Genomic DNA, 17,166 nt, shown 5'->3' on the forward strand with positions numbered 1-17,166 from the left:
GGTGCTTCAAGGTATCCTCTCCACAGTTGTAACTGGAAGTATAGCTCGTATGTACGATGGCACGGGAACACGCAGCCGAGAGACTCGAATCGGACTGGCTGTTGAGATGAGGCCCTTTTCCCCCACTCTATACCCTTTCGACTGGTTGCTTCTCTCCTCGCGTCAGGCCCCCCCACTTTCCACATGCCACCGGACATTCTCCTTTCATCCCTCCCCCGCGGCCTACGACTTTGCTCGCATCATTGTATCTTTTCCCTTCTTTTTCCCCTCCATCGATGCTCCCGTACTTCATCCTTTCTTTCGAGCGCATGAACTTAACCGAAGACTCTCTAATACATATATTCGATGTTCGTGTATGCCTCTCCCCTTCATAACCCTCCCGCGTTCTTTCGCGAGAGCTTCTGATAGGTGTTCGGCTGACATTGCAAGTGCAGAGTCACCGCCAGAGGCACAACTTCGTAGACATTTGTGTCTTATTGTACATCCGTTCGTCCCGTGAATGGTTATCTTCGATCTCCCAGGCATTTTACTATTACGCCGGCTACAAGCGTGCCATGATTATTATAATGTATCCCTTGCAATTTTCGAGTTGCGCTAACGAGGCTACGTTACCACCGTTTAGAGTAATACGCCCATAAATTTATTTACCACCATCGGAAGTGTTAGATAAGCGTCTTGACTAACCTTAGGCATTTGCATTCGATGATTTTCCTTTATTATTTTTCTATTTCAGTAGCTTTCCTCTCGTTCTTAAAAAAAGAGAAAAATAAAATATTCATTTGAATCGTATATGTACCAAAATGGCTGAATTACGTTGTGTTCTTTTGACACCTGTTCCCTTGTACATACCTTTCGTTTTTCTCATTTCCATACTCGTCACTTCGTTACTTGTTTTATCCTTCGTTCTTCATATCTGAAAATATTGTATAACTTTACTTTCTTTCGATTCACGTTTTATACGTCGTATTGAAAAATTTGTAGTAGAGGTTATATTCAATATATGTTAACTAACAAATGTTTAATGAACGTTATAACGAGGTGTTTAAATCATACAGAAATCTTAAATTGGGAGCTGAATCTGTGGTACTTACATTGTTATTCAGAAAGCGTGATTGTAATCAATTTAGTAACGGGATGTGCTTACACGTCGTTAACCGAAGCGAGAACAAGTGTTCGAAGCGCGGTAATTTCGAATTGGATGATTCAATAGCCGTCAACATTCGGCTATGTTCGGAAACGTTCGCTCAACCACGTGACGCTTATCGGAAAATATGGCGTGAAGTTGGCACGAAGATGGTTGTCGTGAGTTACGAAAGAGTAAGACCATTTCTCGCGGGGAAGGTGCTTCCCAATCGTGCGGAAAAAGTACCGCACTTCGATTTTTCCCTCGGACACAGCCAGTGGAAAGCAGTACGATGATATACGATATCAAATGGATCATACCGAAGCTTCGAAATCCGAGCAAACTATGGAACATCGCAAGCAGTATAACCTTCGCAGCAGTAGGGATTTTCTCTAAAATCTTCATAGGTATGTAAGCAATTGCTTTAGCCGGTTTTTAAATCAAAATCACTACTGTTTATCCCTCTACCTTGCCGTTCACGTGTATTAAAGATAATTTTAATTGATATTCTCTTTTGTGTAAAGCAAAAGTTCTATATTTTTAAATATTGTATACAGGTAGTAACAAATATAAAAATCAGGCGTCAAGTTACCATAGAGAATCTAATGTTACTTTACGGCTAGGCGTGCGAATTATTACAATAGGAAAAACAACACTGATTTATGTAATAGTGGAATAATTCACGAAATCATCTTATTTAATCACATTGATAATCATCTTTCCTTTATAATAACAATTTTATTAAGCATGATGTCCAAATATACTTTGATTGTATTTTATAATAATACTGACAATGACAGTTTTTCCTCGCAATCTTTTTTTTTAATGTAAGTTATACATACAAATGGATATTCGAAAAATATATCGATAAAAATGCTTGAGATGCGCCGATAGGTTAACTATACAGTATTATCAGACACATCATTTCTTATCAATTAAAATAAAAATCAGTACGTATGATCTTTAAGCCTCATTGTCTGTTGCAAGGAAAAAAATAAGCAATAAATTTTAGGCGAATGCATGCTTTTTACGTGTACATGTTTAATGTATTAAAATATTTGCGTCATTGAATACGTTTGAATCTAATTACTGTTCATTTTCAGTTATCTGACAAATTATATTACACTAATGTATGTAAATGCTTATTATGCACATTTCTGATGTGCCCTACCGTCTTGTTGGAGTTTTTAAATTTGGCGCGCATCTTTGAACAATATATTTTAAACAAAACTGAAGCAATCGTGTGGCATCATAAAACACGTGACTGATAGGTGTGACGCTGCATCAAATCGAACATTTATAAATTACAAAAATATCCGTATTTAAGATGCATAATGAACGCAGCAATTTAAATATTATCTTCTAATATTATCTACGTATTTTTAAGTCACGCAAATACGTAATCGACGTATGCTTATTTCTAATCTCCACGATTAGCCAAGCTATGTCACACTATTCTAGGAAAAAAGAAATAGAAGTCTGAATCGTGCCATCTTCTGCTATTGGTCTTTCTAATTTCAGTTAAGATTGCGTACACATTATTGCCCAACAAAGGGCCCAGGAAACCAGCCATTGGCTTATACTGACCTTTCAGTGAGTACCACTGTACTCATCAGTGTACACTGATTTTACGAGCACGGCTCGATGTTGACTTAGTGACGATACAATAAAGTTCGGAAATTAAACGCATTACTCAATTGGTCGGTCAACTAGAGTCGACATACGCTATCATCCCTCTCCTTACCTATCCCTTCCTCCTTTGACCATCATCTTTTATTCGTGGGCATTGATATAGTTTTTGCTTTCTTTTAATAAAATACCGTCTGAAAAAAACAAAATTCCTCAAGTAGAATAGGGATTCGCAAAATTGCCACCTGGTGGTGTGTACGGGAATCATCATTATGGACATACAAGGTCATTCAAGATCACAAAACATGTTGCATATTTTGCACCGTCACTTCCCTCGGTAGGCACTCAAACCTGCTATCGTTTCGTTATGTATTCTCGACCTTGAATGACATTTTACAAAGGTCGTTGAACTTGTCATGAAATTGAATGTCCACTTAAAAGTAAAAGTCGCGCGATACGTACGTAAATTGCCAAGATAGTTTCGCAACTGTTGTCGTTTTTATTAGAACGATTACTCTAATGGTACTAATAACAAGGACTTCGAGTTCCAATTATTACAGGCAACGAAGCGTAAGTAATGGAATTATATTGAAGTTCTGGTATTTGCTAGAACTCGAAGGCTACTCAGTCAGGAGTCGAAAGGAGATTATTAATAATTATCTGACAATTAATTTCGATGTTTCAGAATGGCTGAACAAAACGACGGTGTACAACAAGCATGTCATTGAACAAGCGTTAGACTGTCGACCAAGAAATAGGCCTCTCATCACGGTATCGAACCATTATAGTTGCTTCGATGATCCTGGAATATGGGGTAAGTTCCCACATACTGCTTGGGAACACAGTTTGACCACCTTAACCGTTCTGTGTTAAGCATTCGACACTATTCTATCAACCCTTGTTATTACAGACGTTCGATTGTGCACTTGAAACAATAGAATGACAACCTTACGTGACACTGTGTTTTTTCAGGTTCTCAGAGATGCGTCTGTTTCGTTTGTTACGTTCTACGAGGAACAACTGGAAGTATATTCTAGCGATCAGGATGAAGAATTTAATACACAAAGAATTCCTTGTTTACCTCAGTCGTTTCCCCTGATTTAAAAGTATTTCAAGTAATAATAATGTACATAAGGAAGAAAAAAGTATTAATATGCTTAAGATCTGCACAACAGAATCTACTTCCGGTTATGTCGTTGTATATTCTTTTGTGAGAACGAAATAATGCAGTGCGCGTTAAAGGTCACGATGCATCATTTATAATGTATTTGAACCAAATGCGATTGGGTTCGTTGTTTCTATAGTGTCGATTATTTTGACACGCTCGACAATCCCCTTTCCTGAAACATATATAATCTTTTCTTCCTCAGAATGACGTCGATAAAGCGATCGAATGAAAGAATTTAAGACAGAAAAATCTCTGAACTCATTTAGCGACACTGGACCTGAGGTATCTGCTGAAACCACGTAAGATGCGATGGTCGCTCGCCGCGCACGACATTTGTTTCACGAAAACTTGGCATTCCTACTTGTTTATGCTGGGCAAATGCATTCCTGTGATCAGAGGTGCTGGAGTGTACCAAGAAGCGATGAATTTCTGCATCGAAAAGCTGGCTGTCGGGGAATGGATTCACGTTTTCCCTGAGGGAAAAGTGAATATGTTTAAAGAGAACATGAGGTCAGTCGTTGGATTTTCCTCGATTTTAATCACCGATATAAAATTATTGCAACGTATCATGAAATATTCATAGAAACTTGGCACATTGTTTTATTTTGCAGATTGAAGTGGGGTGTTGGCAGGTTGATATTCGAATCACCCGTTCCTCCACTAGTGATTCCTATTTATCACCTTGGTATGGACCAAGTTCTTCCTAACGAAGTGCCGTATAGATTAAGAATTAAGAATAAGGTCACCATAAATTATGGTGACCCCATAGATTTTACTGAATTACTAAAAGAATTGCGTACGTCGAAAACGAACGAAGTCGAAGCGAGGAAAGCGATCACTGATCGTATCCAAACAGAGCTTCTCAAGTAAATTTCTCTCTTACATGTATACAGAGCAAAAATTTTGGATAAAATATATTACTTAATGGTGCAATATCTGTTGCAGACTGAAGACAGTGACAGAAGAACTTCATGAAACCACGTGATATCAAATTAGGGGCAAGCCGTATCGTCATCCTTAGTTAGCTTTAATTTGCCAAAAAATAAAATATTAATTTTTATTTGACAATAGGCGATTCTGATACACAGCTTTTGATTGGAGACAATCATCTATGAACGACGCATTAGTAACATACCATGTATCGGACAATAATGATTCAGGATTTCTGAAGAAAACGCTGTGCTCGTGTGGCACTTTTCCTTAAAGTTTAATTTAGATACGAGTCTTGCTGACTTCATTCAGAATGCCATGTACGTTTCGCGATTACCTCATCGCATACGTAGCAATGTATATACGACATAGAAAAAACTTGAACACACAATCACAAGAGCTCGTGAAATAGTATTAAACCGTGCTACCGTACAGTTTGTTTCTATACATCCGAGACTTGATCATTTTATAGTATTTATACTTTGTGATTGCACAATTAATGTTACAATTTTACACATCCGTCGAATTTATTACGCGTATACTAAGAAATGTTTTATACTGCTGCGCATCATTTGAATACAATTATATTAAAAGGAAAAGAAATTGAATCGAACGAATGATATTAAATCCCAACTTTATCAAGCTTCGAAAACGTCTAACTATTCAGCTAAAATAGACAAAATCAAACTGCATTATTTATAATTACCATTGCACGTTTAGACAGCTGTATTTGTATACGTATATTTTTGATATAAGGGTTTACAGTATAATATTAAAGATACTTACAATCGATGATAAAAATACTGCAAAGATATGCATATCTTGTATTTATTAAATTTTCATTGTAAGTAGTAAAATATTTCCTACATGAAAACTATTTTCTTGCATTTTATATTCAGTATTGGGTTATTATTCAAAGTATAATGTGATATTTTTTTTTTTACACAATTGTTTTGTTGTAATAAATTATTTTGCACATCGTAGTATTTCGTTCGAGAAAACATGCAGATTGTTTCAATTGTCACACATTAGCGAGAGTAACGTCTCTCGTAAATAACTAGTCTAATTTACTAATGTATTTATTATTACATCTGAAGATTTTCGAATTATGTAAGTGACATTTTGTCATCAATAAAGATAGATCTTTTTTATTTTGATGTTACAGTTGTTGATGAAGGAAATATTTACATTACTCTAAAATGCAGAATAGCATTTACATGGACAGTTCAACAAATTACATTTGAAATCATTATTTTATATGAAAAGTGTGACTATATTACATGTTCTCGTTTACGATATTCACAGATAAATCTTGTACATATATATTTTTCTTTCTTTTTTCTGACATATAGAAATAGATTACATCATTGTTTACTGTCATGATGTTACTACTTTCCAATGGAAAGTTCGCATGTATCTTGGCACATTTTTTTTTTGCAGAAACAGACAACTCTGATTCTACGAGTGATATAATGAAAGCAATACACGATACTCATTATTTTTACAAAACGAATAGGACCTGTACTTTAATACGTCACATACACTATAAACTTTAAATAGACAGAACGGTATGTAATACCAACGAGACAAAATTTGTGTAGTACACATTAGATATATGTATATGTATACATCACTCTCATTTTATCACTTATCGTTTGAATTTTATCTAGGTTCACACGAATAAATTTCCAAGAATGATATAACAAATTGATTAAAAATGTTCGATCGCGAAACTTTGATCGAAACATTTGAATTTCATTGAACTTCAATGATAAAGGTAATCATATCTACCCGTATTCGTAATTAAGATAATATACATTATTTTCACGAATAATAATAACACATGATTCTGAATAATTCCATTCCTCTAATTACTTTAAATACAATAGCGTCAATAAGAAGTTGAATTGGTACTTTTTTGTGATACGATATATAAATATGATGTACAAAAGAACATCATTCTAAAGATTCTTTCACATTTTAATAAATTCTTTACATTTTCGGATCCATCTTTGGACGGTGTTCAAGGAATAAAAGTAACAACAAATAATATTTAAATATTGCTCAATTCTAACAACGATTCATGCTACTAACATACATAAATAGGATTATTTTGTACACAACTGTTTGTAAATACATGATTTATAACTACTTGGTTTTCGAGCATTATATATACATACATACTAGGATGCTATAGAATTCAAATACATATAGTTCCATCAAGTATCGCGATCGAAATAAAATTATAAACACCATCGTATGCTTATTTGATGAAAAAATAGCATCTTTTTGGTATAGGTCGTATCATATCTGTTCAATTGAAACGACTGGTTTAGCACATTTCATTTAATTATCCTATCCTACTGTCTCAATTATATCCATTGGAAACTTTGCGAAGACTAGCTTTATTAAAGTTAGAAATACTCCCCAGAAGAGCAGCTCGTTCATTGGTCACCTTAGGGACGTTGTCAACCAAGTTAACAGGTTGCGATGGAGGCGGTGGGACAGCACCCTTAATAGGACCTCCATTACTGTGCGGTCCATCTACAGAACCTTAAGTTAGATAAATTGTAATTTCCTATATTTTTACAGAATCGCTTGGATAACACCCTACAACGCCTACTCTCCTTGAATAATATACATCTACGTAACTACCGACAACAAAATAATCAAAATGCATCTACATAACTACACGAACAAAAACCAAATCATAGGACACTGCAACTGCATTACTACGAAATACATATACAACGTATCCAAGCGATAATTAAATAAAATGTATGAACGTGTATGTTTCAGTGATGGTATGACCTACGTGAGAGAAATAAACGTAGTATGCGCCATCAACTTTTGTGTCCAGCTAATGTAAAGATTCGGAAAATCGATTAGTGTTAGTTATTAGTAGGATTTAATTGTTACATAATTTTATACTTACGTAGCGATGGTGGAGTCAAGGTGCCAACGCTAGTTGCTGTGGAAGTACTTGTAGGACTTTCAGAACGTTCCGGACTCTTGCCGTTCACGTGTTTCATTCCATTTGTACCCAACTGGTTTGCGGATCGTTGTTCTTGTGCTAACTTTTGTTCTTTCTTCTGCACAAAGAGGAAACATCGATCAATTTCAATGTCTGAATATCACCATAAGACGATACTCACTAATTTCTGTTTTCGTTTCTTCATTTCTTCTTCTGAACTCATCATTTCTTGAACTTTGACAAGCCTTTTCTGATGTCTAGCAACTTTTTGTTCGTCCTTCAATCTCTGTTCTGCTTTGTTCACCGCTTCCTGTAGTGCTTCCTTCAAGTGACTGCTCAATTTGAAATGTGGCTTTTCCATTGAACCGACCGCCATTGCAGCGCGTCTTGCTCCCTCGAAAAACGGATGTTCCAACAGATGATGTATCGTTGGTAGATCTTGTTTCAAAGCTTCGGGTGACAGAATCACCTCTAGCAGACTTCTAAGGGTTGCATCGCAATGTGGTAATTCTGAACAGGTTGCCTCTAACAATGGCCTTCCAAATGCCATTTCATACAGTACGTGTCCAAACGAGTAAACATCCACCTGCGTCTGTTAAAAGAAATTACATATTTATACATGAAATTCATAAATTCGTGAATCATTAAAGTTGTCAGCATACTGTAGCGTGAAGTTTACGTCTTTGTACAACGTAAGGCCGATAAAACGCAGGCAAGCCTAAGAGACCATTTTCTATGTCGAATAATTTTGCGCATCGTTGAGTTAGAAGAATATTGCCCGTATGCAAATGACCGTAAGGTAGGCCTTTCTCGTGAAGGAATCCTAGAGCTTCCAAAATCTGAAATAAAAACTTTTCTCCTATAGAATACCTTAATTTATCATCTCGGTATTTATATACTAACCTGATGACCATACATCGCGATTTCAGGCACTGTTAACGATTTAGTTTGTTTCGGATTTCCATATTTTTTGATAAAAGGTTGTTTAGGTTTAGTTACGCACAAAATGTCACGCAATGTACCCGTCGGATGAAAGTTCCTTATCATTAATGCTCCACTTTCTGTCACATGTTGATAAACAATTGGTTCTATATAACTGTGTTTTAACGTTCCTAAACTTTTGAAGACACCTTGCATATCTTTGTCCTGTAAATGTTTATCAGGGCCAAATTCCACCCAGGCAAGTAGCAATTCTTGCTTCGGATTCTGACGATTTTTAACGGTATAATAATGCTTCCTCAACCGCCATCCCATGTCAGGAATGGCCTTACACACTTCAAAATTTGCATCACTGCGCAGGGCTAGCGACACCTGTTGCAGCGCTATTTCTAAAAAATTACTTAATTAGAACTTTCTCTCTATATCTGTTATGTATTTATGTACTTTCAATCACGTTATTACATTCATTAAACAGCTTTGATTATTATAATTAGATCATACCATGTAAGGGTGCAGTGTAATTATCCGGATCTAAGAATTTTTTCATAGGAAGAGACGATGCCAATATAGGATTCATTAGTATATTGTTTAGGTAATTCTGAAAACAATAACAATATTATGACATACTAGTACTTGACGATTAGCTTTTTTATTCTGCTCCAATATACCTGTAGTGCCACTTGACGTTGAGCTATGAAGTCTGGTTCCATATTACCAATAATTTTCTTTGGAGGAAGTGCCAGGTCAATGCCTGATATAGACAAAGCTCCATTGAGCTGCACAAAGTCATTGTAACGCCTGCTAACTCTCCAAGATTTTTCTGGAATTGGACCTCTTTGTGTTTTAATTACGTATTCCTAAATTTACAAAAAGTAATGTTCCATTTAATGGTTTACAAATATAAAATTTTTAGCTATAGGTGCAGTAAGTTGGTTCCAAGAAAAATTGAAATAGATTAAGGTATTTGGTTTATAAAGAAAAAGAAGGATCGAGAATGTCTACGTAATAAACGTTAGTACCCTTCATTCAATTTAGCGACATGAGATTGGAGCGAAATCCCGATGTATATAAACTTCACCTTTTATCGAGCAAATGTCAAAATATTACACGTTAAGCGTGCGCCGTACCGTATGTCCGTCGATTGTTCTTGCATTTTCAATGACACTCGTCAACTTTTCTGTATCATCTAGCAGCACTTTATTTGTGTATCGTTTCTCAAATAAAGCCATTGATCATTAATCCGACGGAATGCAGAGCCCGTGCGGGGCGAACTGCGTATCTCTATCGCATACTTTCCGCGAGTCGCCATACATGACGTATTTCTCCTTCATTTCAACATTGGTGAATGTGTTGTACGCTTGTTATAAACGGTTCAATACCACCCAAACAAACGTACTAATATCAATGTGATTCGTTAAATGATTCGAATAATCAAATTTCACGAATGTCCTCTTAAGATTCAACACCCATCTTTCACTATCTTATTATGTACATACACCAATGACTACATATAAAAAAGACCGGACATGCTTTTGTTCTCGAGAGGACACGATTTAGTGGGTCCCTGACACCCCCGGATGGGAAAATGTCTCATGGTTGAAAACTTTACCGACAGTTCCTATAATAATCCCTAGAGACGAGAACACACGGACTACACATATAAACTCTTACATACGTCAAAAAGGTAAAACAAACCACAATCGATTGATTATAATTTTTGTATATATTAACATTTCGCTTATGCCTACATTGCACATAAGTGTCAAAATTTATATCTGAAATAATATATCAAAATCACGCCATAGGAAAGTGTTATTAAGGCAATATTCCCCTTTATTTATTACATAATTACAATAATAAAAAAAATGTAATACAAGACGGGTGTTGCTAATAACAGTACAGTATTCGATTTTTTTGCTGATATTTATTGTATGAACGATTCCATTACGATTAGCATTACAGTTTCGAAACTTCTACCAACGGCTGTGATTGGTCGCCCCATGTTGGTGTCCTCTCATTTCGATCAATCAGACACGTCGTTGTGTGAGCGAGTGCGTCGATTTGTGACGCAGTGCAGCATTTCTCTTCGAAACTTTATCCGTTATGCACGTGTCTGCAACAGGTAAGATTAAATTAAATTGTCTTTCGGGTATTGAAAATACAAAAAAGAGAAAGAATAGCCGAAGAGAAGTCTAGCTCTTTGTTTTTTGACATTAATTCGAGGTTATCTTTAAAAATACGTGGGTTGAAATTTTTTGCTCTCGCCGGGAATGTACAATAAGAGTGGAACTGCAGAATCTGAATTATTTTCTCTTTTATATCGTTAAGTTCCTAAACATTATCGAATGTTTTCATATTGTTTCACACAATTTGCTGTTTTTAATTTAATAACGTCTTTTCTTGAGCATCGTAATATTGTTCCTGTTTAGACGTGTTCGTGTAAGTACCTGCTTAGGTATCGGCCGATAGCAGAATATACCGAACATTGCCGAGTGTTGCCGAAGTGCCGACCGGTCTACGATGGGAAGGAAGGTCTCGCCATTGCTCTCTCGAGCGTCGAAGTGAGAAGACGTGTCGAGGTCGTGCTCCCGTATAAGCAATACAAAAGTACGCATAGTCTACTTATTTAAATAATTTGAATAAATTATCGACTTCGATCGTTTGTTTATTTGTTGGTTAAATTTAATTTGCATAAATTTTTATTTTTTATTTGTTACAGATATTTATTTGATTTCAAAAAGGCGCCATGGGATACGACGCCATTGATATTGGTTCGAAATATAATTTTGTAAAGGGTATATAATATAATTGGTAACGTTTTAATTTATTATAATCAATTATTAACATTTATTATTGCTTTTTTTGAGTCGTTGTTAAGTGTAAGCATTTTTAATAATTAATTGGTACCAAAGTCAAGGAAGAAAAAATTAGAATTTTGTTTTTATCAATTAATACAAAAAGTATCATTAATATTTCATTTTATTAGATAATTTCGTCTAGTATTTTAATAGATTTGTTTTAAATTAGAACAAAATTGAAATAATTCGTATTTCACTGCAAATGATTGCTTCTCTTCTGCAATTATAAATTATTTTAAACAATCTATTTTTGTTAAATCGTAGTAATTATATTATAATATCCAGTTTTCGATGCAAGTTCAAATTAAAATAGAATCACGTTTTTAAATTACATGCTGTTTAAGCATGATTAATTATTGGATTTTGCTTATTGAAAAGAATTAGATAATTTATAAATTACGAGGGTAATAGAATTTCCAAAAATTTTTCATATGCTTACAATCTTAACAACAAAAATCCACTGCTTTAATAAAATAGTTTATTATATGTATTTAACAATGATTTTTTATCCTTGTAATATTCATTGGAATAATTATCAACAATTATTTAATACATTTCGTTATTACGAGATAATCTAGGATCAATATTCAACTTCAATAATATTCGTGTTCCTTGATATTTCCATTTACACATAACAATATTTCCTTAACGAATGCTCAATAAGAAGAATGTTGGTTTTGTTTTGTATATTTCCACCCATCCCCAACCTCCTCCCTAATCTTTTCTTCCAGGAATTGTTGTGGCCGCGCGCAAGGCGGTCGGTAGAGTCAGTGTTTGTACGAACATATTTCCAAAGTTTTGATTTTTTCAAGGGTGAACTGGCCCTGAATAGAGTTGCGTTTGTACAATTAGGAATCACGCGAAAGTAGAGTCAGTGTTTGCTGCGTATTATAAAATATTTTCTAGAGTACCGCGGCTCTGCTTTTTCCTTTTTCATCGTGAAAGTAGAGTCACTACAATTGTTCGCCGGAAATTATTCACGGTCGCGTTACTATTTTTATTTATAATTTTTTTTTAATTGCTCGATATATCCGGAATTAGAGTCAAAGCACCACTGAAGAGGAGTCTTGGGCGTTGCTCCATAAGGAAAGAGTGTAAGTATCTTATTATTTTATTTAATTAATTTTAATTGAAATAGAATAATTTACAATTTCAATACTTGATAATTGAGAGTTCTTCTTAATTGCTATTGCTAATATTTTATAAAATTCAATTTTATATATAATTTTATTAGAATAAAAATTGATAATTTGCAAAATTAACCGTAATTCTTTTTTGTTTTGTTACAGATGAATTTTTTGATTTTGCCGAGTTCCTGGATATCCCGATGATGGCTTTCTTCACGACTTCCGTCTTGGTACGTCACTTAATTGCTTTTTATTAAAATAGAGTAATTTTCAATTTCAACACTTGATAATTGAGATTTCTTTTTAATTGCTAATATTTTATAAAATTCAATTTCATATATAATTTTATTAGAATAAAAATTGATAATTTTCAAAATTAACCGTAATTCTTCTTTTTTTGTTACAGATGAATCTTCTCCTACAAGGCAGCCTCCTACCTGGTGTTGTCCATCCTCCTACTTGACTGTCGGAAGAAGAGTACATCTGCGAACGGTGAGTCGCATGATTTATGGTTCCTCTGGTGCCCAATCATGTCGTAGGACGAATGGTCCGAATCGACACGGGTTACTGGTTGTATACGTGGTAGGCTAGCACAGTGACCATGGGTATGATTATACATACTCATGAGTAGTAACATTTTTATTGTGTTTTATTTCATTTAGTTCAGGCTAGGTCTTCTTGTACCCCGCGTTTTAATATCATTTCAATTCCACATATTCCAGTAGATATTTTTGAAATATATAAATGCTCTTAAATGTTCTTAAATGTGGAATTAGAATATTTTAATACCGAAACAATTTTATTTAGTTTGTGATAGAGAAGTCAAATACGATCTGACTTAATTATTGCGATGGTTCAAAGCAATATAATATTGATAGTATTATGTAATATGTATACTGGATATACATATTAATGATGCTGTTACATTGATTTAATTACATTTTGTACATTATAAATTCAAATATAATTTGAGAATTTTTTAAAATTTCATTCATTCAATATCGAAGTTTAACTTATTTACACGTTCATGAAAAAATGAACAATTTATGTGCAAGAAGACAATTCGTGACGGGTAGATTTCCAAGTCATAGTGATCTATTTCAACACATTTTGCGTATTCTTGAAAATTTACTCTGAGGAGGGAGTCGCCCGAGGATGTTTGATTAATATTCACAATAAATTCTTGTTTTATTGCAAAAGAATTCATAATTAGAGACATTAAATTCTTTTTTATTAGAATTTTGCATTTTTTAAATTAGTGTTGCGAAAAATTTCCAGCGCGAGGGTAAATATGACGATGCACTGACTAGTATTCGGTGGGAATCCTTTTGGTTTTTAAACTCAATCCTTTTTATTATTTAATTAATCAAATTAGTTACAAGGATTCCGCGGCCTAAGACCGTGAACACCATCTCTGGGAGATATACCCATGCATTACTAGGCCTTTGCAGGCGCAGCTTTAGAATACGGAACATATGGAAATATGTTACCATATTCTAATCTGTAGTCCTTTTGTCTATACTATGGGCGTCCGTCAATCTGACACCGTTGGATGCAACGTGTTGGACGGGCGGGTAGCGCTCTTAGCGAAGGGGTGCACTCTGTCCTGGCGTTACGACGTCCAGGCGGGGTGGGTGGTATGTAGCGTCTGGCGTAAGTCTAGGGGGCGTGAGACCTCTCGTTGCCAGCTGATATTAGCAGTGCACCATGTTTGCGTCATAGTTCCTCAATTTTATTTTTCAGTATTTGTTCTTAAACCTTTATATTTACAAAGTCGAGTCACTTTTATTAAAGTAGTGAAATATTAGCCCGTTAGATGTTTATGTACTAATCATGTTTGTAGATCAGGATTTTCAGGTTTAACCCTTTCCGTGTTTATTACCAAAGCCCATTCACGTGCCCAGGTGCTACTTGGATGGGTAGAGGCAACGGGCACGATGATCTAGTTCATAAGAATAATAATTAATAAGCGGCTGGCATTGTGTTAGTATATCGTGCACGACGTAATCTCCACATATGGTGTGTGTGTTTTTAGGCTGTGGGATTGCGTCGGTTTAATAACTTTTTCATTTACTTTTAATTTGAAATATTATTTTATTCAACAAGATGTACGATGAACGTATAAACCAAATACTATTGTTATCATTACTATTACCATGATTATTACCATTACTATGAAATATTCTATATCAAAGTAGTTAATTAAATTTTGTAATTATCATTATACGCAATGATTGCTAGCCTTGCCAGATGATTTCAGTGAAAAATGGTACGTACCGTAGAGTGTGATATGAGATGAAACTCGGGTGACGGAGGCGTCCCGGGACGTTCTCCCTAGTTTAGGCTCTTGCGCCCGGGTGGAGTGTATGGGATTCGGGGAATGAATTTTTGTGAGAATGTGACTTTGCCTTTTTTAAATATAGCGTTAGGTAGGTAGGTAGTATACCTTCTGGTGTGTGTGATAGATTGTAAGTAGGTAGGGCCGGGACAGGTTGTCACAGTCTCTTGGTCGGGTAGGCGCGATTTCGCGTGATCAACCTGTACCTGGAATATATTTGAAGAATTGACGATACGATCGATACGAACGGAGTATGCCGTTCGCCTTCTATCTATCTGTACAATTTTTCAAATTTTTGGCGACTTCATAAGTCGTCATACGCGATCGCGATGGCACGAAACGCACAAATTCTGCTCGAGCACGGCACGTGTGCACGAACAACGACTTATATAAAGTCCTTTTTCGTCCACGTGTCAATTAGAGTTTCGCGATTGTTCTTTTTTGTTGATTGTTTTTTTTTTTGTTTTGCGAATTTGCAAGTCTCGAGCTTTAGATATAAGTTTCAGGTGGGTGGACCGCCCGAAGAAAGAAAAGGCTATATGCCGAAGCGCCCCGACAAACTGTCTTTCAAGAGGGGAACTACAAATGATTTTGCATCCTTTTGCAAAAAAGGATGGGCAATCATTATCGTTACTACTTTGTCACTGTGCTTGCCTGTAGTTGTAGTTTTGTAATTGCAGGAGAAGAGGGGGCCCGTGACCCCCATGATTTTGGGCAAATCGCGTTTTCAATTTAGTGTTGCGAATATTGATCACGGTTCAATTTAGTGTTTGCGAATGAATATCGATCACGGTTCAATTTAATGTTGCGTATGCATAATTATCGCGATTTTCATTAAGTGTTGCGAACTTTAAATATCGCGTTTCTTTCTTGCATTGCTTTAAAATAGAATTTAACTTTTCAATGTTGATTGCTTTAAGATTTTTGAGAGTTTTGCTTTTTAATGTTGATTGCTTTAGTGTTGCGAGTAAAAAATTCACGGTTTGAGAATCCCCCTTTTTTGCATTTTAATTGCATGTCTATTAAAGATAGCGTTGCGAATGATATTAGCGCGATTGTTTCCCAGTGTTGCGACTTATAAATACGCGATTGCTTTGCATTAGTTTATAGAGTTCCCTGCTAATTAGTGTTGCGGTAATGAATATTCGTGTTTTGCATTAGAGTTGCGATATATGATGAAATGCCCCAAAACGATCCAGTGGAGTTGCCATGGTCCGTAAGGCAGCTATGGACCAGCTGCCGTGGTACAGCCTTGGATTGGCTGTACCCCTTTTTTAGATTAGTGTTGCGTCTTACAAAATTCGGTAGATTTGAGTAGTGTTGCGTTACAGTTCGCGTTTTTTCTTTCTCCTCTACAGGAGGATTCCCCTGTACCCTCCCTCGCACTGCCATGCCCCCATTCGTTTTTCTTCCCATTTTTAAATTTTGAAAAGTTTGAGCATTCGGTTATTGGAAATACTGTTAAATAATATATTATTCAAAGTTTTATTCAAAGTTTTATTTAAAATGGAAATTCATTTTATTTTTTCATGATTGGTGATAATTTATTTCAAGGAATATTCGTTCATTCGAGATAGCTTATTAAATTTTAATTCTACTTTAATTAAACAAAAGTAGTGGATAATTGTTGTTCGAGTTGTTTAATTTTAATTTTTGATCGAGAGGTTTTGTTTCAAGCTTACGGAGAAGCTAATTAAATTACTTTTATAAATTTTCAAATTCTTTTTCTGAATAGCAGTCTACTCGTGATTTTTTTTCAGTTTTTCCATTTACGATAAATTTGCATTGAAAGGTGTACTGAATAATATAATGCAATAAAGTCGAGTAGAGTCGTGGTTGTACGTACTATATATTGCAGTAAAAGGCACTTATTTCAATTAAAATATTGTCTGCTATTTGTCGCGAAATGAACGAATATTAAATACAATAAAATGAAATGATTAATGTTCTTAATTTTTTTCTCTTTATTTTGGTACTGAAGTTTGCTTTAAATTCATATTTCGTATCAAATTGATTTTGAATTATTAACAACCACTCTGACTTTTATAAAATTTTATTGTTACTAATGTATCTTCTTTCC

General features: G+C 35.1%; 2 protein-coding genes across 7 annotated transcripts; one reads left to right on the forward strand and one right to left on the reverse strand.

The window, feature by feature from the left end:
- The first annotated feature begins 1,318 nt into the window (after positions 1-1,318).
- On the forward strand, positions 1,319-6,007 carry LOC114872286 (tafazzin). Its single transcript, XM_029179349.2, has 5 exons — positions 1,319-1,530; positions 3,438-3,566; positions 4,187-4,430; positions 4,532-4,786; positions 4,866-6,007. The coding sequence occupies exons 1-5, from the start codon at positions 1,416-1,418 to the stop codon at positions 4,903-4,905; spliced, it is 783 nt and encodes a 260-aa protein (XP_029035182.1). The 5' UTR covers positions 1,319-1,415; the 3' UTR covers positions 4,906-6,007.
- Positions 5,663-10,271, reverse strand: LOC114872284 (PX domain-containing protein kinase-like protein). Of its 6 annotated transcripts, none has more exons than XM_029179344.2 (9): positions 9,891-10,271; positions 9,432-9,620; positions 9,265-9,361; positions 8,728-9,152; positions 8,487-8,663; positions 8,006-8,416; positions 7,786-7,942; positions 7,666-7,710; positions 7,312-7,403 (listed from the first exon to the last, which is right to left on the reverse strand). In XM_029179344.2, the coding sequence occupies exons 1-8, from the start codon at positions 9,990-9,992 to the stop codon at positions 7,694-7,696; spliced, it is 1,575 nt and encodes a 524-aa protein (XP_029035177.1). In that variant the 5' UTR covers positions 9,993-10,271; the 3' UTR covers positions 7,312-7,403; positions 7,666-7,693. The 6 variants fall into 6 exon arrangements, with proteins under 6 accessions (XP_029035176.1, XP_029035175.1, XP_029035180.1 ...); XM_029179345.2 differs by having other exon boundaries at positions 7,314-7,394; XM_029179343.2 differs by lacking the exon at positions 7,666-7,710 and having other exon boundaries at positions 5,663-7,394.
- Positions 10,272-17,166: the final 6,895 nt, after the last annotated feature.

This window comes from Osmia bicornis, chromosome 5, assembly GCF_907164935.1.
Source record: "Osmia bicornis bicornis chromosome 5, iOsmBic2.1, whole genome shotgun sequence".
Lineage (NCBI taxonomy): Eukaryota > Metazoa > Arthropoda > Insecta > Hymenoptera > Megachilidae > Osmia > Osmia bicornis.